The following is a 24,075-nucleotide window of genomic DNA, read 5'->3' on the forward strand; positions in this document are numbered from 1 at the left end:
GTATAGTTCCTCCAGGGCTGGGGGCGCCAATGTTTAGCTATCAAACATCGAGCAGGCGTCAAAAGAAATAAAAAGAGGCGAAGAGCGGGCTTGCGAAACTTGACAGGCGGGAGATGAAGGAAAAATGTCCTATTGGAGAGAGAGGAAAACGGACCCCCAACACCCGCTCTAATAGATCCTGAACTTGGCACCAGAAAGGGATAAGGGAAGGGCAGGACCAAAACAGGTGAAAGATATGTGTGGGCCAAGCGCCACAAAGCCAGCAACAATCTGGAATGGACCTGTCAAAGGAGTGAAAAAACAAAGAGAGGACACCGAGCGCACTAACTGCAGTACTGGGAGTGGTAAATGAATTTAATATTGGCATAGACCAGATGACCTCTCACCTTACGGGGTTGTGAACCAACACAACACTTGTGGAGTGTATTAAGGTGAGAGTAGCAGCAGTTCAATCCATCACCGGAGGAGCAGTGGACAGGAAAAAAGGACCAGGGGTCCATTGTGGAAGAACCACGCTCTCTGGTATACAGAAGAGGATGGTAGACCAAGATCCGAACTCAAGATATTTATTGAATTATGCACAGCACACAGCATGACGCGTTTCGGGCCTTACAATGGCCCTTTCTCAAGTGCAACAACAAAGGTAATAAAAAGGAGTAACTATCAACGTACCGTCAGATTATGAATATAAACAGGAGCGTCTGACCCAATAAAAATCAATGTCTTACATGCGAGTATGAGTAAATAAATCCATTGGATGAAAATATGAATGAAACAAGGCGCTCTGTAAAGATTGCGTAATACACATCGGAATAAGCTAAAATCTTTGTTTAGTAAGAGATTAAAAATAGGGAACTAAAATCAAGCAAACAGCATTATATATATATATATATATATATATATATATATATATATATATATTATATAATAATCATCCGACTTGTACAAAGCCACATAGTGCACCAGATGTAGTGTGTCATTCACCTGGTCAATTCAATGTCCTTTGACTATGGATAGCAATAGCAGACAGAATTGTGACTCTGATAGAGATTGAGCCCTAATTATATAACAACTAGCTGGTACCCGCGACTTCGTCTGCGGTGATTGTAGAAGTGGGTATATACAGGTGTGGGTAAGGTTTTCGTACTGTGTATAAGGTATGGGATATGAAATGTAAGGGAGCGTTCACACTACCGTCGGTGTCCGACATGTAGTGTCCGCTCCTAGTGTCCGCTCAAAATCTGTCACGGACACTAGGAGCGGACACTAGATGTGTCCGTGACACCTGTCATTCACTTGAATGGGCATCGGGCGCGTTCTTTTGCACTCCGTGCCCGTCCTTTCCTGTCCGCAAGAGAAGATGTCCGACTTCTCAAGCGGACAGAAGAACCCTGCATGCAGGGTTTGTATCTTGTTTTTGCTGTAATTCAGAGAATACGTGAGACTTTTGTGTTGGATGTAATTTGTATTTGAGCTGCTATACGGTGTTGTGAGAAACGTTACATAGTGACTTTGGGACAGAAGTATTTGAAGTTAACCCCTTCCCGTCGATGGCATTTTTTGATTTTGGTTTTTCATTTTTGACTCCCCTCCTTCTAAACCCCATAACTTTTTTATTTCTCCACTCCCAGAGCCATATGAGGTCTTAATTTTTCTTGGGACAAATTTTTCTTCCTGATGCCACCATTAATTATTCTATATAATGTACTGGGAAGCAGGGAAAAAATTCTGAATGGGGTGGATTTGACAAAAAAAATGCATTTCTGCGACTTTCTTAGGGGCTTTGGTTTTACGGCGTTCACTGTGCAACCAAAATGACATGTCCCCTGTATTCTGTGTTTCGTTACGATTCCGGGGATACCAAATTTATATGGTTTTATTTACATTTTGACCCCTTAAAAAAATCCAAAACTGTGTTCAAACATTTTTTTTTTGAAAAGTCGTCATATTCCGACAGCCGTAATTTTTTTATATGTCCGTGTACGGGGATGTATAGGGCGTCTTTTTTTGCGGGGTTGGGTGTACTTTTTAGTTCTACCATTTTCGGGAAATGTTATTGCTTTGATCACTTTTTATTCAAATTTTTATCAGAATCAAAAGAGTGAAAAAACGGCGGTTTGGCACTTTTGACCATTTTTCCCGCTATGGCGTTTACCGAACAGGAAAAATATTTGTATAGCTTTGTAGAGTGGGCGATTTTGGACGCGGGGATACCTAACATGTATGTGTTTCACAGTTTTTAACTACTTTTATATGTGTTCTAGGGAAAGGGGGGTGATTTGAATTTTTAATCCTTTTTATTTGTTTTTATATTTTTTTTACTTTTTTTTAAACTTTTTTTTTGCATTTATTAGACCTCCTAGGGGTATTGACATGGGTGGGCGGTGTCGCGGATTGTCAGAGCGGTGGGGGTCGGCAAACATGGCTGCTCCGGAGCGTTAAAGAGAGCCTCCTGGAGTATCATTAAGGGGAGGGGCAAAGTGGTAAAGTATATGTATATGAGATTGTGTGGGGTTAGGGGCGAGGCTGTAGAGGGCAATATGAATTTTGTGGCTTGCTATGGTCCAAAGTGTGTGAGATTGCAGAGATGGTGGTGTGAGTTTGGGTTTTGTGGGGGTCCTGGCACAAACGTATGTGCGCTATTGTGACGAAAAGTAGCCTATTGCGCAATCGAGTGTAGTGACTATGTTTGTGGAAAATTTCAGCCAAATCGGTCGAGCGGGTTTTGCGTGATTGAGGAACAAACATCCAAACTCACAAACTTTCACATTTATAATATTAATAGGATGTAACACAAACTCACCTCCCTGATAGTAAGCTGCCTGTGTAGCAAAGGAGAGGGATTGGTCTGCTTATGAGCAAATGAATAAATAAATCTTACAAACCGAAAAATGGGCATACATATAAAAAAAAAAATTCTGTACATTTGTTAAAAAATATTCATGAATCACAATTACTGGGGGGGGGGGGTTTGTCCACCCGACGGCAACCTGAGTATTTAGACCATTGGTGGGCGTGGAGAGGGGCTGGTGTTTACATTGGGGACGCCCCCAGTGCTGCGAGAGAACTCATTTGCATACCGAAGAAGACCCGGATTTCTACCGAACGGCGGCGCTGAGAAGATATCTAAAGGTAGGAGAAGAATAGTCTTTCTTAAGGCTATTCCTACGTGTGAGGCAGAAAAAAAAGGGTATCCAATGATAGGATCCCTTTAAAGATGCTGCCATTTTTCGCCTTAAAGGAGTGTCCCATAAAGTGAAGCCTACAGGACCTAATTGCAGTCATGCATGAAGTGCCGGGGAAACGGAAAGTCACTGAGTAATGAGAAAATTTGCTTTGGGCACTCATAAGACCAATCTCCAAACTATTCATTTACAGACTTCAAATCAGATGTTCCTAAAGGCTGCAAATCTAATCAAGTGGTGCACGTGGCATGAGAAAATTGTCACAACTTTCTAAAGGGGTTGTCTACTTTTTGGCATAATGTCTACTTCCACATTCCTTTTGGTTTACCTAAGCCTACCCCAAAAAAGCCCCTCTGTGGTATCTATGGACACCAAGATATATGTAAATATTGTGACATCCATAGATTCCTTAGATGGCTACTCTACTGCACATACAGGTTACCTATAGATATCCTGTCTCCACAGACTTTTTACAGTTCTGCTCCCAACTTTTCCAAAAAAATGGGTGGGGTGCGATAAATGTACTAAAATTCATCACTTCCTAGATATGACTTTCTTGTGCACCAAGGGCCTGATTTAAGGGAAATACCATCTTATCTCACAGACACAAATGGAATGAAGACTGGTATGAGAAACACCAGTCTTTATAAAAATAGAATAGTAAAATAAGATAGATGCTGAGACTGAAGAAAGTGTTAATACACTTGAACTTTTGTCCTTACAGGACTTGACCTAGAGTGACTGTGTATTACCATGTAGATGTTACGTCTGGGTGTCCTTTGTGCCACTATGTTGTGGGTGAGCTATAAAAAGTCAATGCTAAGCAAAGTTATGTGCTCTAGTCCAGTACGTCCAGCCTGTGCTGGGTCTTTTTGCAGTGGGGAAATTTGTAACTAAAGTGTAGCGTGGTCCCGGTATGTAATATATCACAGGTTATTACTATAACTGCCCTTTGTGTTCTTTATCACTTCATTAATTCTGTTAATCTGTGAAAACCAGTTCATAGTTGGTGACTTTGTGACATTTCTGTCTGATTTACTTTTAGTTGATTAACTATGGGAAATTACTGGCAACAAAAACAAAGCACAAAAACGAAACTTGGGGCTTATTGACACAATTTCTTGTCAAGTGCAGTAATTTTTTATGGACAGAATATGCAAATAAATCCTCTTCATCCTCGTTAAGCAATGTTGGGGGTTGGGGACGTACCTCACAATCCAGCGATGACGCTGATCTGGAAGGCTGACCTCTCTGACAGTGCAGTAGTATTGGTGCCGAAACCAATGACATCGATATCTCTGACACCTTTTCCCTTTATTTTTCAGCCTTCAACTGGTTGATGTTTTTGTTTTCCATTGACCATTGGTATGTCATTTTATTTTTAATGAATTATACAATTTTGTATCAGTAATAATTTCCCGTTATATTTCGTTCATCGAGATCTAATTTGTTTGATCTCAGTTCTGTGAGAAGACTAATTTGCATACTGAAGAAAACTGGGATTTCTACCGAACGGCGGTGTGGATAAGACATAGCCTTTCTTAAGGCTATTAGACGTGTAATCGACAAAAATTTCGATTATAATGGTAGAATCCCTTTAAGGAGCTTTGAGGCAAAGAGTAGTGAGACTACTTAAAAGGAACATCTGTTTGTTTGGGATGCTAAATAGAGATGAGCGAACACTGTTCAATCGAATAGGTGTTGGATCGAATATCAGGCCGATCAAGGTATTCGATTACAATAGAATACCACGAGGCAAATGCACAAAAAATTGACAACGGAGGCATAAAAAAAAATTGGATAAAGTAATTGGCTGGCTAAATCAGGTGACCTCCAATTTATACGAATGGTGGATTTAACATTCGGTTCATATAAGACTGTGAACTATGTGACTGTAAGACAGGGATAGATATACTGGCAGGGTTAGCTAGGGATTACCTTTATTTAGGTGGGAATGTCACTCACCCAGCTCTTTCGGGCTCTATCTGGTCGGGATCCCTGTCAGCTTGCGATATGCGGGAGCTGACTTTTTCCCATAGGAATGCATTGACCAGCGTTGATTAGCCGAATGCCATACAGAGGACAGCATTCGGACAATCAACGCTGGTTCTGCCGGAGGAGGCGGAGTCTAAGATCGGTCCACAGCAGTTTCCATTGTGGTCCGATCTCAGATGTAGCAGAGCTGATACAGCTCTGCTACACCGGAGAAGCAGCAGAGCTCAGCACACACACCAAAGATGCAGCAGAGCTGAGTGTGCGCTGAACTCTGCTGCATCTCAGATGCAGCAGAGCTGAGTGTGCAGCAGGGTTCAACGCACACTCAGCTCTGCTACATTTCAGGTGTAGCAGAGCTCAGCGCAGACTCAGCTCTGCTACATTTCGGGTGTAGCAGAGCTCAGTGCACACTCAGCTCTGCTACATCTCGGGTGTAGCAGAGCTCAGCGCACACTCATTTCTGCTACATCTCCGGTGTAGCCGAGCTCAGCGCACGGCCAGCTCTGCTTCATCTCTGATGTAGCAGCGCTGGCCGTTTGCTGAGCTCAGCTGCATCTCCGGTGTAGTCGAGCTGAGCGCATGGTCAACTCTGCAACATCTCGGCATAGGAATGCATTGACCAGCGTTGAGCTTGGTGCATCTCCGGTGTAGCCGAACTGAGCGCATGGCCAGCTCTGCTTCATCTCTGATGTAGCAGTGCTGGCCGTGCGCTGAGCTCGGTGCATCTCCGGTGTAGTCAAGCTGAGCTCTCAGCCAGCTCTGCTTTATCTCTGATGTAGCAGCGCTACCCGTTCGCTGAGCTCGGTGCATCTCCGGTGTAGTCGAGCTGAGCACTCGGCCAGCTCTGCTTCATCTCTGATGTAGTAGCGCTGGCCGTGCGCTGAGCTCAGCTGCATCTCCGGTGTAGTCGAGCTGAGCACACGGCCAGCTCTGCTACATCTCAGCATAGGAATGCATTAACCAGCGTTGATTGGCCGAATGCCATACAGAGTACAGCATTCGGCCAATCAACGCTGGTTCTGCCGGAGGCTCGTCTGTGAAGAGGCGGAACCAGAATTGATTGGCCGAATGCTGTACTCTGTATGGCATTCGGCCAATCAACGCTGCTCAATGCATTCCTATGGGAAAAAGTCAGCTCCCGCATATCACAAGCTGACAGGGATCCCGACGTAATACAGTGACTTGGGCGTGTTAGATGCCCCCAGACATGCTTCCCCTGCTGTCCCAGTTGCATTCCAGGGTGTTGGCATCATTTCCTGGGGTGCATAGTGGACTTGGAGACTCTCCTGAGTCAAAGAATGGGATCTCCTGAAACAAGCATTTTTTCCCCCATAGACTATAATGGGGTTCGATATTCGTTCGAATAGTCGAATATTGAGGGGCTATTCGAAACGAATATCAAATCTCGAATATTTGACTGTTCGCTCATCTCTAATGCTAAACCATCCACAATTTCTTGTGGACCAGCGGTATTGTAACCCTGCCCATGCCCGCAGTGAAAGAAAAACTTTATCCTTACCTGGCTCCTTTGCCAGCGCAGTTCTTCACTGAAGTGGGAGCAGTACACCTTGTCTTCGGTTCATATGTGCTGGACCTGGGCTGCATATACTATGAAGATGATGGTAGGTTCACACTAGTGTTGTGATCTCCTTTGTTTGGGTCTGCCAGGGGACCCAAACAACGGAGTTCCAGACTGCTAAGAAAACAGCGGTCAAGCACGAAAACTGGCAGACCCCATTGACTATAATGGGTCCACTGGGTGTCTGCTGTTTTCAATCTGAAAGTGGCGGAGAAAAAAAGTCCACCATGTAAATTTTTTTGAGTTTTCTGCGATGGAGTCTCCATCAGAGACTATGACACAGATGTGAACCCAGCCTTAGGTGTACTTCCACGGCTTCACCAAACAACTGTACTGGTGCCAGGAGAACTAAAGATGAGTCCTGTGATACTCATTGGATTCATACAGGGAGGACACAGACAGTGTTACTGTATGGGATCACTAAGGCTTGATTCACATCTGTGTTTGGGATTCTGTTCGGGGGGGTCTGTTTGGGGACCCCAGAATGGAAACCTAATCTACATATAAAAGCAGTTACCTTAGGAAACCCACACAGACCCCATAGACTATAATGGGCTTCGCATGGTTTCTGCCCGAAAAATGCAGAGAGAAATGCGCTGATTGCAGGACTTTTCTTTCCGCATTTTTTCATGTGGAGAGGGGAACGGATTAGCCCGAACGCAGATGTGAACCGGACCTTAGCCACTGGCCCATAAGGATCTGTGGGTGGTATATGGGCATCAAATAGCGGTTAGTGATAGACTGAAAAAATCCCCATTTAAAAGTCTCATAGTCTCTTTTATCCTGTTTTATTTATGGTAGATTCACTATGGTATTGGATGTTTGTTAGAACATTTGGCAAGCTTTATTGTTATTAGGTAACCAATCTGTCATTATAATTCCACTTGTAAGCGGATCAGGCCGAGGAGACCACAATATGTTACACTTTTAGGTGTTAGTTTTATTTGTAACTACAATTTATGATTGACTAAGTGTGTTAATTATAGAAGGTGATCTGTGTATAGTAAGGGCCTGGATTTACTGGAAATAGTAGAATTGTATACATTGGACATCACATGTCTATTTACTCAGTAGGAGGTTTTAACGATCAGAAATTAATAAGCTTTTTCAGGACTGTTGGCATCATTTAATCCCTAAGGCCTCGTTCACATCTGCATTGGTAATCCGTTCAGGGGAGTCTGCATGGGGACCTCCCCGAGTGGAGTATCAAACACGCTGGCCAGCGGTGTGCCAGTGAAAGCACACGGATCCCATAGGCTGTATTGCTGCGAGATCGCCGCAGGGAACATGCGGGCAGGAAAGTACTTCATATTCTACTTTCCTGTTTGCATGATTTGTGTGGGCAGTGTGCGGCAAGCACACGGACCCCATTATAGGCTAATGGGATTCATGTGCTTTCTCTGCACACCGCTTGCAAATGTGTTCGGTAGTCCATTCGGGGGGGCCCCATGCGGACTCCCCGAACAGATTAACAAATGCAGATGTGAACCAAGGGTAAAGGCCTAGTAGCAAACAATAGATTAACTGGAGGAGCACATGTATGTATATAACTGTAGCATTGGGGCGACCATACAAGAGCCCATCCCCAACACCCACTAGGGTCAGTAGTTTTACAGGAAGCCAGGGGTGGTCTTTTGGATCGGTTTCACGGTATTAGAGGGCTGGAGGGTGACTATTGGAAGTGTTGCAGTTGTCACACCTTGCTGTATACATTGTGACCACAATCACTACTTTTAGGTGTAGTGCAGCAGCATGGTTATATATGGTTGTATCCTATTTGTTTATTTCGCTTATTTGTATAGCACGATCATATTCTGCAGCATTTTTATAGACATTGTGGTCATTGGCCCATATAGGTCTCACAATCTACATTCCCTATCAGTATGTCTTTGGAGTGTGGGAGGAAACTGGAGTACCTGGAGGAAACCCACACAAACATACAAACTCCTTGCTGATGTTGTCCTTGACAGGATTCAAACCCAGGATTCCAGCACTGCAAGGCTACAGTGCTAGCCTAGCCTTATAGAGACAGATTCAGCACATGGAAGGTATACTTTAGGGTAAGCTCACATAGGGTTTTTTGGTCAGGATTTTGAGGCCGTATCCGCCTTAAAATCCTGACCAAAAAGACGGCTCCCTTTGAAATCAATGGGAGCCGGTCAGTTCTTTTTTCCGGCTCCCGGAAATATAAGTAACATGCTCATTCTTTTAGGCGGATTCGCCTTGCGATATCCGCCTGCAGACACTGCATTCATTTGGGCCTAATCCGGAGCGGAGTGAGCAACTGGATGCCGATGCACTGAACCGGCATCCAGTCGCAGCTACTCGAATTTGGGCTGGAAACTGAACTTACCCTTAAAGGGTTTTGCCCACAAATGTAACTTATCACCTGTGCATGGGATATAGGATAAGGTGTCGATCAGTGGGGCTTTAACTCCTGGGTTCCCCCATCTGAATGAGACAGTCCCATAGTGCAGTTCCATATAAATGAATGAAGTGGTTGCACGGTTGTGCGACAGTCATTCCATTCAGACAGGGTACAATGGATTCCTGTTTTTGTGATCGGTGAGGGCCCTAGTGGTTGCAATCCCACTGATCTACAACTTATCCTCTATCCTATATAAAATGTATTCATTGACAGACTCCTTTAAGGAATTGCTATTTATGCAGTACAGAAAAACAGATTTATGCAGATTTATGATAAAGAGATCTGCTATAGCCACAAAACTGGAACAGTCCCCAGGCCACAAAGGGGTTAACTGACTGACTTGGCCAGTTTATTTTCTACGCTACGATAGTTTGCCCCTTCAACCACTGCACATAATAACAATAAACCTTAGCAGCCCTGCCCAATGGAGTATGCCATAACAGATTTGTATGATATGAAGGCGGGGCACAGGACTGGGTATGAGTAGCCAATCCCTGTGTAGCTGACATGTTTCAGGCTGGAGCCTCTCAGGACAGCCAATCAGAGCACAGATTGTATGAGACATCGTTCAGGCACCACGTATATAGTCTGGGTTGTGAAACTCTGCTGCTAGTCTAGCACAGGCTGGATCCTTCCTGCAAGCTGCACTTGTAGTCAAACCAAACGGTGACCATGACTGAGCCAAAGGAAGGGAGTATTGTGATTATTGGAAGGTAATTTATGCCAAGCATACTGCTACAGCTGCAAATCCTCTCTGTATATACATCATGTTTATAGTGTATGTTTTATAACAAAAGTAGCCAATTTTAGGGGTTTTTTTTTTACGAGCTGCTGTATAAATGCAAGCTCCAAACTCACATGCTGGGATTTGCAGTGCTACATTGTTTCAAGCACATGAGCCTTGTCCGTACCCAGTGCAGGATAATCTGATTTTGTAGCAACCTGGAGAAAAAAAATAACTTAAAGACCTTTTAAAGTATAGATTTTATAGAGGTGTTTTAAGTTTTTTGTTGTATAGATGAATATATTAATCTGAATATGTGTAAATTTTTTTTTATTTTTTTTTTTTTTTTTTTTTGCCTTTGTGTGTAGCTTATTAGGTCAGAAACACAAAGTTTCTAAACTTTCCATCCCCCTCAAAAAAAAACAAAAAAAAAAAAACAGGAAGCAAAGAGCTGATCCTGGCTAACTCTTTGTAGGTTGTATGTCTGACTCTTTCCATACAGCTGTATTGCGGAAACACTTCCTCAGATTTCATGCTATTCAGCACATTGCAAAAAAAACAGCAATTTGTAAATGTGACCAGTCTCACAGCAAGACTACAGGACTTGTTGCACGTGACTATAACGTTTTTGATGGATCTAAAAGCTGACATTAAGGCTGGACCCCACCTGGTGTAAACTATGGCAGAAACCACAGTACCCATCCATCAAAAACAGTCCCTGCAAAGTTGATAAGATTATAGTGAATTCTGTTCACACTGTGGAGAAAAAAATACGTGCAGCGGAAATGCTGCAGTTTCCAAAGCTATTGCGGTTTTGTAAATTGCATCATGTCACCTATGGAAATGCCGGCTGCTTCCCTATAGGAGTAATTGAAGCAGAAAGACCGCAGAGGAAATCTCTGGACTTTCTATGGAAAGTGCTACTGGAAAAAGTGAGGTCTTTCCATTGTGGTTTTTCCAGCAGGTTTTTTTTTTTTTTTTTTTTTTTTTTTTTTTTTTCTTCTCCCCCCCTCTACAGCATGCTACATTGGGCCTTATCCAGCTTTCAAAAATTATCTGCAGATACAGCCACAGCAGCTGTAAATCTTCACTCTTCCCTTGTGCAACCTTTTCTTGCTTTATTTTACTTGCTGCTCTTTGTATCGCTGCTATTTCCATGCAGTGAATCTGTGGAGCAAACTACATTTCCTATGATGCATCTCCCTGCTCTCACTCTGTTTGCTGCAGAAGCACAAAACTCGTAGCAGGACTACTTTTCAGGAAGAATATCTCCACAGTAGCTCGCTGTTCAGAGACCCCACATAGCAATGCGTGAAGGGACTCTGCCTCTATAGTAAGTAGCTGCTGGGTCTGCCTTCATCTGTGATGCCATGTGTATGGAGCTTAAGCCATATTGGGAGGGGTGGAAATGGATGAAAGTCAATCCTTGCCACATGGAGTGTTTGGTGTGATACTATTTGCATTTTGCATGACATGTCCCATGTGAAGCGGCAATAGCCAAAACACAAGTTGGGTGGCAATGGATTTGTGGCTTCTGGTTGTAGGATCCCCTTGAGGGATAGTGTGAAGCATCAACTAAGGGCGGGTTTACAACTGCACCCCAGTCTCCGCTTTGCAGGTTTCCGTCTTCTGCCCGAGAAACTGGACAGGAGATGGAAACCGGCAGTCAATTTTCAAACCCATTCATTTGAATGGGTTTGCAAAGTGAGCGTCTTCTGCCTCTCCGTGACAAACGTGTTTTGTTTTGTTTTTAACCGAACATGCAGGACTTTGTCTGGTTAAAAAAAAAAAAAAAAAAACACTTTTGCCACGGAGACCAGAAGACTCTCACAGGCGGACACTGACTGCCAGGTTTTCGTCTCCTGTCAGCAGAAGACGGAAACCCACAAAGCGGAGACCGGGGTGCAGGTGTGACCCTGCCCTAACTGTGGAATTGAAGGAGTGCAGTATAGAGTATCCTAGTCGGGTTCCTCACATGAACCCATATAAGATGTTGGCCTTTCCTTAAACTGGAATTTAATACTCAAAAATCTGCCAAATGAAGATCTGTGAAAGAAGTATCTCCAAGTGTTGTAAGTGGGGAAACGCCCCCCCCCCCCTCCAGTATTGCTACAAAAAGTGGACCAAAAGGTATTAGTGGCATAGGTTATAGGCTTAGTAAAAATCATGCACTGCACGTTTCCATAGGATGTAAACACATGGACAAAATTGTTGGTCCCCTCGTTTAATGGAAGAAAAGCTCACAATGGTCACAGAAATAACTTGAATCTGTCAAAAGTAGTAATAAATAAAAAATTCTGTGACAATGAATAAATGACTGTCAGACATTGCTTTTTGCTTCAACAGAATTAAAAAAACAAAAAAAAAAAAACAAAAACAAAACTGGACAAATAATGGTTCCCGTAACTTAATATTGTTTCACAACCTTTTGAGGCAATCGCTGCAATCAAACGATTCCTGTAACTGTCAACCAGACGGGATGTGTCAGCTCCTCCCAAAGATGCTCAATAGGATTTAGGTCAGGGATCATAGAAGGCCACTTCAGAATAGTCCAATGTTTTCCTCTTGGCCATTCTTGGGTGTGTTCTCCTTCCCCCTGTGTTTTGGGTCATTATCCTGTTGAGACCTGTGACTGAGACCAAGCTTTCTGACACTGGGCAGCACATTTCTCTCTAGAATCCCTTGATAGTCTTGAGATTTCATTGTACCCTGCACAGATTCAAGACACCCTGTGCCAAATGGAGCAAAGTGCCCCAGAACATAACAGAGCCTCCTCCATAGGTGGAGTTAAGTTACAATGCCACCAATAATCTATGTACTCCCTCCCCTTATTTTTTTTTTTTTTTTTTCACATGGGAGATATTAGATAACTTTCCTTCAGTATGATTATATTAGTGTGTGTGTGATTATATTTGTGGCAAACCTCTAGCTTTGAAAAGGAGTCAAACTAAAAAGTTAAACTGCTCACCACTTGTATCAAACCTTAATTAAAGTCCATGTTTGCATTACAGCTGGTGCATGAAACAATAAGCCCTGGACTTAGGACTTGAACTGCAGTAACCTCCACAGAAGAAAAGTTCTGCACCAACTACAAATGAAGTTTAGTAAAACATAACTTTTAATCTCTCAACGGGAAAAAAAATAATAATCCATAGGTGAATAGGAAATTGGCTTTTTTTAAATGGATCAGTTAAAAAAAATTTAAACATTTGCATCACTCAGTATAGAAGTGTAGGTTTTGGTCCCTCCCCCTCCCCTTTCTACTCAAGCTGACTGAGGCACCACTTTCCCAGCTGCACCCATAGCAAGCTTTGGGTCTGGGATCCCATTGCCATGACAGCGGAGAGCCTTGTGAAGGCTCCCCAGCCTGTCATTCACTGGACTCTATTGCAAGCTACTCTATGTAGCCTGCAATAGAAAAGCTGTTTTGGTTTACAATACATTAGCATTGTAATGCATCGCATTAGTTATCAGACCCCCTGGGGTTCAAGACCCCAAGGTGGTCTAACAAATGCATAAAAATTAAAAAAAAAAAAATTCAAATCGCCCCCCCCTTTTCCCTTGAACACATATAAAAGTACCTAAATACTGTGAAACGCCTACACCTTGGGTATCCCTGTGCCTGAAACTGCCCGCTCTACATATCTATAAAAATACTTTTCCTGTACGGTAAATGCTGTAGCAGGAAAAAAAATCAAACTGTTTTGAGAAAAATTTGCTATAACTAAAAATTACACTTGATCCTGCAAAAAAGACGCCCTGTGCATCCCCGTACACAGAAGTATAGAAGTTATGGGTGTCAAAATATTGCAACTATTAGAAAAATTGGCACAGTTTTGGATTTTTAAGGGGTAAAAATGTAAATAAAACCATATAAACTTGGTATCCCCAGATGTCATTTTGGTAAACTACGAACACTAAATACTGGGTATCTGTAAAGTAAAAAGATGAATCAACTTTTGACTCTTCTATAATATTTAGCCTCGTCCTAATAATCTTCACATAAGGGGCTTTACGTTATAGTAAATTTTCCATCAGTGTATACACAAAGGTTGATAAACAGTAACTATCTGGTTGTTGGTGCTCATGCCTTAGGTTGCGTAAGAACTTTGATCTACCACTAAAGTCCAATTTGTAATATAAAGGCTTTACTGAAGTGCTGGACACTTACTGAACAAACAGAGCGAGTTCACTTGAAATATGTGACTGAGTTCTGTCAGTCATGACCAAAGGGTTACTTGAGATTGGTTAAAGGGTAGCCAGCAAAATGATAGAAAGAGAAAAAATACTTTTGGTTCTGAACCGTAGACTCTACAAATGCATGGGATCAGTCACTCTGTACAGGTATTTGTGCAATGTACATATGGTGGCTGCCATGGGCATCCTCTCATTGTTTTCTGGTTTGACTGATCAAGGGGACACTGTCTCCATATTGTAGGACATGTAAAGCTGTTCTGGAAAAGGTAGGAATTAGCTCTCTTCTCAAAATAAAAGCTCTACCTTTGTCACTACATGTCTTAACCTATAAGATTCCTTATATTTGATGAGGTTTCTGGAGGGGGGGGGGGGGTTTCCAGGACATTACTAATATCATCCTACTTGGCTTTTTGTTGTAAGGCCTTCAATTCCCTCGTCCAGTACTGATCATCTTGATCTGTGGAATGACAGGTCCCACTACCAACCTACCTGCCATTCTTAAAAATCCAGCCCAATGTTGAGCATTTACCAAAATGCTCAGCAGACGAAAGTTGTCTGCTGAAAACAAACACTCCTGGAGTTTTCTTGATCTGTGGAGATCGCTGCCCAATACGTGTCCAGCTGTCACCAACTAAGAGGAAGATGAGACTCCACAGACTGTTATACCCCAAATCAGCCACACACACACTTTACTAGCTTTGGCAATACCAAATAACCATTTGGACGTGCTAATAAAGCCGATTTGATTACGTCAAATATCTGTAATCTGAGAATCTAAGTATTGTCAGGGTCTGGGGTTGCTAGGTGGGGCGGCATAGACACACAAGTCCAGTTTCTTTATTCAAAAACAAAGGTAGAGTTTTATTTTCACTCAAAGTAGCGCAGCAACAAAAGGAAACAATACAAAAATAAATCCCTGCCCGGCTAGGCTCTAACTAAACATAGAATAGGTTACCTCACTTAGAATAACAGAAATCCAAAAGCCAGTAGAGTCATTCAGGACACAGCCCCAAAAATATGACCTCTCTTTCACTCTCCAGCCAAGCTCTGCCCAAGTGTTGCTGCTGAAGCAACTTCTTAAGCCTACCTTAATGAGTAGACTCTCTGCTGCTGAGTTGCTTTCAGAACATCCCCAAAGTGTGGACTGGAGGGGGGTGGAATGACAGGTGCCACTACCTGCCATTCCTAAAAATCCAGCCCGGTACTGAGCATTTACCAAAATGCTCACAGATGAAAGTTGTCTGCTGAAAACAAACATTCCTGGAGTTTTCTCATCTCCACCCACCTTAGTAGTCTGGGGGAGATGTACATCCCCTCCATTAACTGACTAGCCATCGGCTTACAGTATTTGATGGCTAGTATGAACCATTTGGTTTCTGCCTTCCATTAGATTTGGCACCCCTTGGGATACATATTGTACTCTGTGTGGTCTCGGATCTCCCTTTCCACCTTGTTTTCCTCTGTGCCCCCCCCCCCCCCCCAATGCCTCCTGGTCACACTTATTATGCACTGTTTATTCTTGTCCCATCTTTGCACTCTTAAACAATGGTACTAAACAGCGCATAGAATGGATTTGGTTTTATTTACACTTTAATAAATTAGGTGTTTTTTTTTTTTTTTTTGTTGCATCTACCTGGGACTGTCCGTTAGGAAAAAACAACCACTCTAATTCTCATCAAAAGCCTCTCAACAAGCCAAACCAATACCAGTATTATCTTGCTCCAATAATTATTTTCACCATTTTGACTTATGCCATGTTCACATCTGTGCCCATGTGTCTGCTCTGGTCCTCTGTGTCTGGACTTCTAAAATGGTGCCATACATACTCACTCCACTGGCGTGCATGATGATACCATAAGCCAAATCTGGTGATGGCTTATGAAATATAGTGTGTGTGTGTGTCTGAGCCATGAGGAATCCTGACCGCAAGGGGAAGAAACAGAACCCACAAATAATACACTGAAAGATAAGGGGTGTCCTTGAGGTAGACTGAGAAGAGCATAGTGAGGAGAAATGCTGCTGAGAGATCCTGAAGAATAAGAGAAGTCGCCATTAAATTTAGCACTTGGAAGATCATTGTGCACATCAATGTCCAAAGGACCCCATGGACTAAAATATGATCGCCCCCCAAGTATCCGTTTTTCTAAGTTGAAGCTGCTGAACTAAAGTCGGACTTGAAGCCCTTCTTAGGCCGACTATTTGCAATAGTCACTGTAATGGATGTGATCCCGGCCTTACCTGGTAGTGCCTTTAGGACATCCTATGTAGCTGAAACATATCTAACGTTATATATTACTACACTCGACAGATGAATCAGTTTACTTCTTATTTACTAGCAGTGACCTGCAGACTCTAGTTTAGAATATCATAAGAGATTGTGAGAGCATACCTGTTATACAACTGACAGCAAAACTAACTCTCGCTGATTCTGGTTTGCTCTGTTTTACAGGCTTTTTCCAAACCCTTTAGAACAGTTTCCTGAAAGTTGCCACAAACGCTATTCACAACTACCACTCCATCTATTCCTCCAGGGTCCTTGTCACTTGTGTGTGTGATTTATTTACAATTACCAACTTCTGGCAGCAGCCCCTGGGACTTATTACCATAATTCCCTAGTTTCAGGATGATGTATTTCATTTAAAAGCTTCTACTTGGTGACACACTTTTATGGCCATGATCAGTGCGGGGACTGATTGTGGGCATTGCTGCTGTCCCTATGCTGTATAATATAATGCAGCAGAGACCTGAGGCTTTGGCAGGCACTCCTCTACTGAGCATCTGCTATGTTTAGATCCCAGACATCCACCATACTATTATGGTAGATTTCAGGAAAGGGTTAAGGACCATAGCCAAGGCTCCTATAATGTTAGTTTGACTACCTTTGCTCTATTAAGGAGGATGGAGATGAAGAAATGGGCTCAGATACACAGCTGTTTTTTAGTCAATGACTTTATTAAAGAGGACCTTTCATCGGATCGGGCACATGCAGTTCTATATACTGCTGGAAAGCTGACAGTGCGCTGAATTCAGCGCACTCAGCTTTCCCGATCTGTGCCCGGTGTAAAGCGCTATCGGTCCCGGTACCGTAGCGCTTTACAGTCAGAAGGGCGTTTCTGACACTTAGCCAGGAACGTCCTTCTGCCCAGCAGTGCCTATCGCGCTGTACTGTGGAGCGGAGAGGAACTCCCCCCTCCCGCTCCTGATAATGCTCGTCTATGGACGAGCTGTGTGAGCAGAGGGAGGGGGCGTTCCTCCCCGCTCCACAGTACATGTAAAACTGCATGTGGCCGATCTGATGAAAGGTCCTCTTTAACTTCATTTAACCCTTTCACTGCCAGGGGTCTCTGGAAATTTTGCACCTCCAGTACCCAGAGCAATTTTCAGTTTTGAGATGGACAAATCAAACCTAAATTGCAACATTAAAAAAGCATCCAACCCCCCCCCCCCCCCATACTTATATATTAAAGTAGACACCTACAGCATTGTCTCAATGCCACTTGGTACTGTATGCAAACAGGCACCTTCATGCAATTTGGATTTAAAGTGAATGTTTTATGAAAAAATGCAAATAAATGTATATTAGTTGCTAAAAGCGGAAACAAAATTAAATGCACCAAACCTCCTAAAAATAAGAGTTCAACATGTGCAGAGTTCATTCATATCACTATGGCCTGCACCCACATGCACGTGTCTTCAGAAAATCACCAGAACTGGAAGGAACAAAAATCTGCTTAGAAGCTGGAAATGCACCTAAAACTCATGTTCAATCTCATTCATATACAAAATATATTTAAAATAATAGCTTAAGGTGTGTGTCTACAACAAGAGTTCAGACTCCCAAATACAGAAGACAAGCAGGATTTTGCTAATATTCACGAATGTTAAATCTATACTGCATCTTGCAAGCTGTTACTGTGATACCGAAATCTAACTTTTTCCGGATTACATACCGTATATAAAAACAATTTAATAGTTCATATATACAACCACCTTCATGCAACATTGCGGCAAACAGATTGCTAGCAAAAATTGCACAAAAACTCAAATTTGCCACTAAAGTGTGACTCAAGCAATCCTTTTCTGCAAACCAAATGTACTGTCCAAAAAACTGCAAGATATGAGGAGTTCATACATACCACACGAGAATATTTACAGGGGTGGGTGGTAAAGAAACGCCAAAATAGGACTTCACATAATGTTTTCCATTCCCCCCTATAAATTTTTTTTTAGCAACCTATACGTTCATCTCTAGTGATAATCGTTATTACTATTTTAGTGTGTAACAGGTATCACTAGACTTATTTTACTGTAAAAAGCTCAGGTATAGACAGGACAGGGATTGGGTGAAATGTAAACTTTATTCATGACTTTGTATATGTTGTGTAAATGTTTGGTGCGACTTTATTTTGGTGCTGGACAATGGTAAACGTCTGGGTCACAACGCCAATAAACTTCCTGGTTATGTTCAGGGGGTATTACATAAGAATACCCCACTAGTAAAGCTCAGGGGGGAATTATATTATATCTGTATGTGACAGACAGCAAAAGTATGAGAATCTCATCTTTAAAATGATACCAAGAACTTGATGATACAACTTATAGTTTTGGAGCAATTCACTGTTGAAATGCTGTTAGGAATTGAGATCAATGATGCAATTGGATCTCAATGCCAAATAGCATTTTCAACAGTGAATTGCTCCAACTGTAAGTTGTATCATCAAGTTGGTATCATTTTAAAGATGAGATTCTCCTCTTTAAAATGCATTTTAAAGCATCAAGATATGTTGATGCAGTCCAGAGATATTGGCATTAGTATGGAGGACGTAGTAGCTACATCCTCGGCTACTGATGTGCCACCTTAGAAGGATGTAGAACTACGTGCTTGGCAGTGAAAGGGTTAAGGTGTGAAAAGTAGAAGTCTGCAAATCTTAAATGTGGCCCTGGTGACAATGGACCCTTGATACTAGTAGAGGAACGTTTTGGCCATTGATGAAGAACAGAGACCGTTTGGAATCTCTCACGATGCAGCAGGAAACTCACATGTTTGTGAGTACGTCTCCAAAAAACTGGCCATTGCAGTAATTTGAGGAAAGTCCAGTAAATGTCTTGGCCATTAGTTAAGGACCGAGACCAAGCCTGGAATTTTGCCCATTCATGTAGCAGGAAACTCATGTATTTCGAGTACTTCATACTGCGGAAACTGGCCATTACTTGAGGCCTTTGTCTGCCTCTTTTTAAAGTCTGGAGAGTAGATGTAGAGGAATCAGATGTTCATACAAGAAAAGGAAATCTTGGTCTGATGCTTATATCATCAAAAGGCTCTTATGGATCTTCATCCACTGACCTACTGGGACATGTGAGTATAGAGTAGAGCTGTTCACTTCCAGCAGCATATTCTCCTCCAGAGCCTGTGCAAGGTCTCCCTCACCATTCTGCCAAATGTTCTGGAGAAATTATACAATATATTAGATATCATTCCTATATGTAAACGGGGCACATGCAGTGGGATTGTCTTGATTAGAACAGCTTTAGATTTGCCCTGTAGACCCATCAGCAGACTATGATGGCAGCCACTGAATAGACTCCGCACTACACTTTGCTGACAGTTTCACAGGACAACGGAGAGAACGTTAAAAAGCCCCTGCCCCCCCCCCCCCTCAGTTACACTGACTTACCTGCGATGTCGTATTGCTTTTTATTTATTTTGTAAAATGACTTGGGTGCTACGATCAGCATATAAGGGTGCATTCACACAATGTAACGCCTCGCTGATTCTTGCATGATAACTCGTGTAAGGATCAGCGCTGCAAAACAGAAACCCATCGACTTCACTGGGTTCTGTTTGGCGCGCGTAACACATTGAAATCAATGGGAGGCTTTTTAACTCATTGATTTCAATGTATTACGTGCGTTAAATGGAACCCATTGAAGTTGCTGGGTTTCTGTTTTGCAGCGCTGATCTTTACAAGAGTTATCATGCAAGAATCAGCGATGCGTTACATTGTGTGAATGCACCCTTGGGAGTTAAATGGCAAGGATGATTTAGCTTGATAATGAGGGGTTGATGTTATGCACAAAAACCCATTTTAAAGAAGCCATAGTCAGGATTTATGGAATATATATGGACATGCTATACACTATATACTTTCTCTTTCAGTGGTCTCATCGGTCGCAGCTGGGCCATGGTGTTCGCAAGTGGGGGCTTTAAAGTCAGACTGTACGATATTGTGAAAGAACAAGTCACTACTGCTCTGGAGGATATAAGGTATGATACCCAAATATTACCAACAGGAAACTGGACTGCTAGATCTTGAAGAGAGATTTTTTTTTTTTTTTTTCTTTGCCCTTTACCGAAAATGCTATGCTCACCATTAGATGTTCAGCCATACTTTACAACAGCATATACTGTAAGTGATATAGAAGAGATTTTGGTGGTGGCAGACTTGACTATCGTGTGCATCTATGGATAGGTCCCATTACGGCAAGTGAATATGGCAAAATGTTGCTCAAATCTTGCGTTTTCTAATGCATTCCCCAGTATCTAGCTTGGGGACTTTTTGTTGCCAGGGCATACGTCTGTGCAGGTGCCAGGACATGTCGGGCACACCTTACTGGAGCTAAACATGTGTCATGAATTTCTGCCTCCTACGTAACATCACAGCACGTGAGGTGTAGAAATATTCCCTCAAGGGATCACTTTTTCCTGTGTTGGTATCAATATTCATTAGGATCCCTAAAGTTTTAGCTCTTTAGGACTGTGGCAGTTCACATCATGTTTAACACTTACCCTCAGAAAAACGATCTCAGTGCTAAAGTAAGAGACTTGATTTAAAAAAATCTGACAATTGGAAAACCCAAGTTTAACCACAAGAAACACACTGGGGAAGTCATCAAGACTGCACAAGGCCACTAGGGGGACTCATCCCAACTTACTGCAAAGATACACCAGTGCTGGGGCTTTCATATATATATATATATATATATATATATATATATATATATATATATATATATATATATATATATATATAAAAAATTTTCCTGCATTTAAATCAGTCTTGTTGTGACTATGGTATGGACATCACTCTTTGCACACACGACACTTCCGACTATTTTAATCGAAAGTGGTGGTAGAGGATGTTTCATGTTCTCTGGCACCAACAGTATGTCGGCTTTGATGGTATGTGCACAGTTGCTGGAGATATTTCTGCACTGATATATCTCCACTGTCACAAGGGTGAGTCGGGTCTATATATATATATATATATATATATTTGTGTGTTATTTGCTGTGTACAGCATATCCGATAGCTGTGACTTGTATACAAAGCTTGGCTAACATTCAGGCAGGATTAAAGAATCTAGGTGTGTGTGGTTTTTTTTTTTTTTTTTTTTTTTTTTTTTTTTTCTCCTCTTCTCATGCCTCTTCATATATGATGCAGACCCTCTCCATCGGTGTATGCCCTGGGAACAGTGTGGCAAAAACAACACATAACTAAACAAAATTGCAAAAAAAATAAATAAATTTGAAGTGGCCTGCAAAAGACAATAAACTTGTCCCTTGTTTACTGTACAGCTTGTCATACATGTTCTTGTTCACTAGATGGCAGCAGAGTAAAATACAAAAAACTGTCCAGCTGCCTGTGCACTACATGTCAGGGGCTGTGACTTGATGTCTTGGGTATTGCTTAGGAGCATGGTGCAGGGATTACGAGGTTGTTGGTAAGTCTGTAATTACAGACCTGCCCCGGGGTACTTAAAGTGTTCCAAATGTACATGAGCCAGAAAGCTTAGAAAGTGCAATAATGTGAATATTTGATAGAATTATTTACACTTGGAGGATCCAGAAATGCCGTTCATATATCAATTTCAGTCTAGAAAATGGCAGCGCAATCAAGACATGTATGTCCCATCTATGTATAATCTACACCGTATGCTCTCATCACTGAGCGTACAGGCAAATCCTGTATGTTAACCCCATCACATTAAAACTTCAAAAACCGTTCTAAAGTCACAATCATATTTTTATTAGATTTAGAATTTATGGTTTGTTTAAATATAGCTGGCACAAAACGTTAGCGTCTTGGTGCTTTTTAACCCTTTAGTAATCTATGGTGGTCTACCCTGCAAACCAACCCCTATGTAGCCTGAGGGAGGTGTAAAATAAAAAAATAACTTTCTTTTCCCTGGCGCTCTGTCCATGGCCCCCTGTGACAGTGGTGGAGTACAGAACTATGATGTAATAGTCACATATGGCCACAAACTCATTGTTGCTGGAAGCTGATCTCTTAATAAAATAAGTATTGTCTGGATGAGAATCTTATTTTTTTTTTTTTTTACCTTCCAGGAAGCAGATGGAAGAACTGCAAAAATCAGGAATGTTGAGAGGAAGCCTGAGCTGCGAGGAGCAAATATCTCTGATAAGTGGCTTCAATGATTTAAAGTCGGCATTAGAGGGCGCCACATTCATTCAAGTAAGATACTAGGGGTTTTCTTGCCATTTTACAGCTTTGGATATTTTAGTAGGAAGTTGTTGGGCCAAAGGTTTTATGTACAGGAATGTTTGACTATATGACAATGCAATGACTTTTATTACATATAAAGCTATTGTTGACTACCCTGTACTATGTCAGAATTTACACCTGCAGTGGCAGAACTGTGAAAAATGCAAAAACTCTAAACCAGAAATATGGTCTAAACTGTTCACACTGTTTCATGGTGCATATGTCAAAATTGCACTATAGTCTTCTGACATCTGGTATAGTTTTGCCTCTGCAATAGGCACATACACTTGCATATCCTGCCCACTGACAACCATTGGGGGGGGGGGGGGGGGAGATTGGATTATCTCCATGTTCCGGTGACTAGTTTATCATATTATAAGAGTCGTAGATTGGCCTCTATGCTCTGCTATTCCTTATTTTGGTGGTTTGCTAACTCTATGGGTACATCAGGTCAGTAAACTTGATATGGATTTGGCTCTGTGCACACAGGCTTATTACAGCTCTATGCAGGAGCTGTATATGTTGTGCCAAGCAAGGAATCCAATCTTGTACTGCAAGTTCAGGAAAGTCTTTCCCAATACTTGTCCTTAAATAGTCCAGTTCATTTTACGGAGTATTCTGCAAGTCTACAGTATCTGATAGTCTGGTCTCTTACATTCAGCCACTGATGCAGCACATAACTAGTCTGTTTATCTGAAAATAACCAGCCGGTGATGGCAGGGACAAATAGAAATTCTAATTTAGGAGCCAAGAAGACCCTGTAAGACCAAACCCCCTGAACTCTCTGCACCTCCATCTCCTTAAACGTGTTCATATTGTTGTAGTGTTCTGGATTTTCAGTGCAGATCTGCAGCAGAAGTTCAGAAGAATTTACAGTATAATGCTTGTGTGTGGCGTTATCTAAACCTGTAAGGGAAAGAGTAATAAGGCCATGCTGCAGATTCTGTTGCAGATTTTTACCGCAGGGTTTCTCTCTTTGGAATTCAATGTCTTACTTTTGGATTTGTTGCACTTTGCTATTTATTCACAGTGGAAAACTTCTAGCCTTAACCTTGAACAAATCTTTAAATCCGACACTCTCTAAAGAACTGGGCAGATATGAGATGAGGGGTCACTTCAATTCTGTATTAAAATTCTTTAGGCAAAAATGTGGAATCAGGAGATCAAACTATTTACATTGGTTGGGTACGGTGTAATGTAAAGAGCGACTTGCAACACCTTATTTAACCTCCTCAAACGTCCTTGATGTCTCACATAGACAAGTAGGGGCAGGTGCCATGTTTTGGATTTTGTAATGTGCCAGCTTGTGCAATTTCATTGCACTGGAGATGTTTATTCTTCCTCTTTATTAGTTTGTGCCAATTCCTGTTTGCTCTGCTTGTTGGGATAGTGGATTGTGCTACTGAAGGAGCAATGGCTACCATCACGTCTGGCTGTAAGGGCAGATTCACACAAGGGAATCTT

General features: G+C 42.0%; 1 protein-coding gene across 1 annotated transcript in view; it reads left to right on the top strand.

Annotated features, from left to right (window-relative positions):
• The first annotated feature begins 9,769 nt into the window (after positions 1–9,769).
• The window catches only part of CRYL1 (crystallin lambda 1), a 29,436-nt gene continuing 15,130 nt past the window's right edge, over positions 9,770–24,075 (top strand). Inside the window, exons 1-3 of the mRNA XM_075266072.1 lie at positions 9,770–9,900; positions 20,266–20,373; positions 22,455–22,581. Of these exons, the coding sequence (XP_075122173.1) occupies positions 9,860–9,900; positions 20,266–20,373; positions 22,455–22,581 (276 nt within the window). The 5' untranslated portion in view covers positions 9,770–9,859. The remainder of the gene's footprint in view (positions 9,901–20,265; positions 20,374–22,454; positions 22,582–24,075) is intronic.

Source organism: Leptodactylus fuscus, chromosome 2, assembly GCF_031893055.1.
Source record: "Leptodactylus fuscus isolate aLepFus1 chromosome 2, aLepFus1.hap2, whole genome shotgun sequence".
NCBI lineage: Eukaryota > Metazoa > Chordata > Amphibia > Anura > Leptodactylidae > Leptodactylus > Leptodactylus fuscus.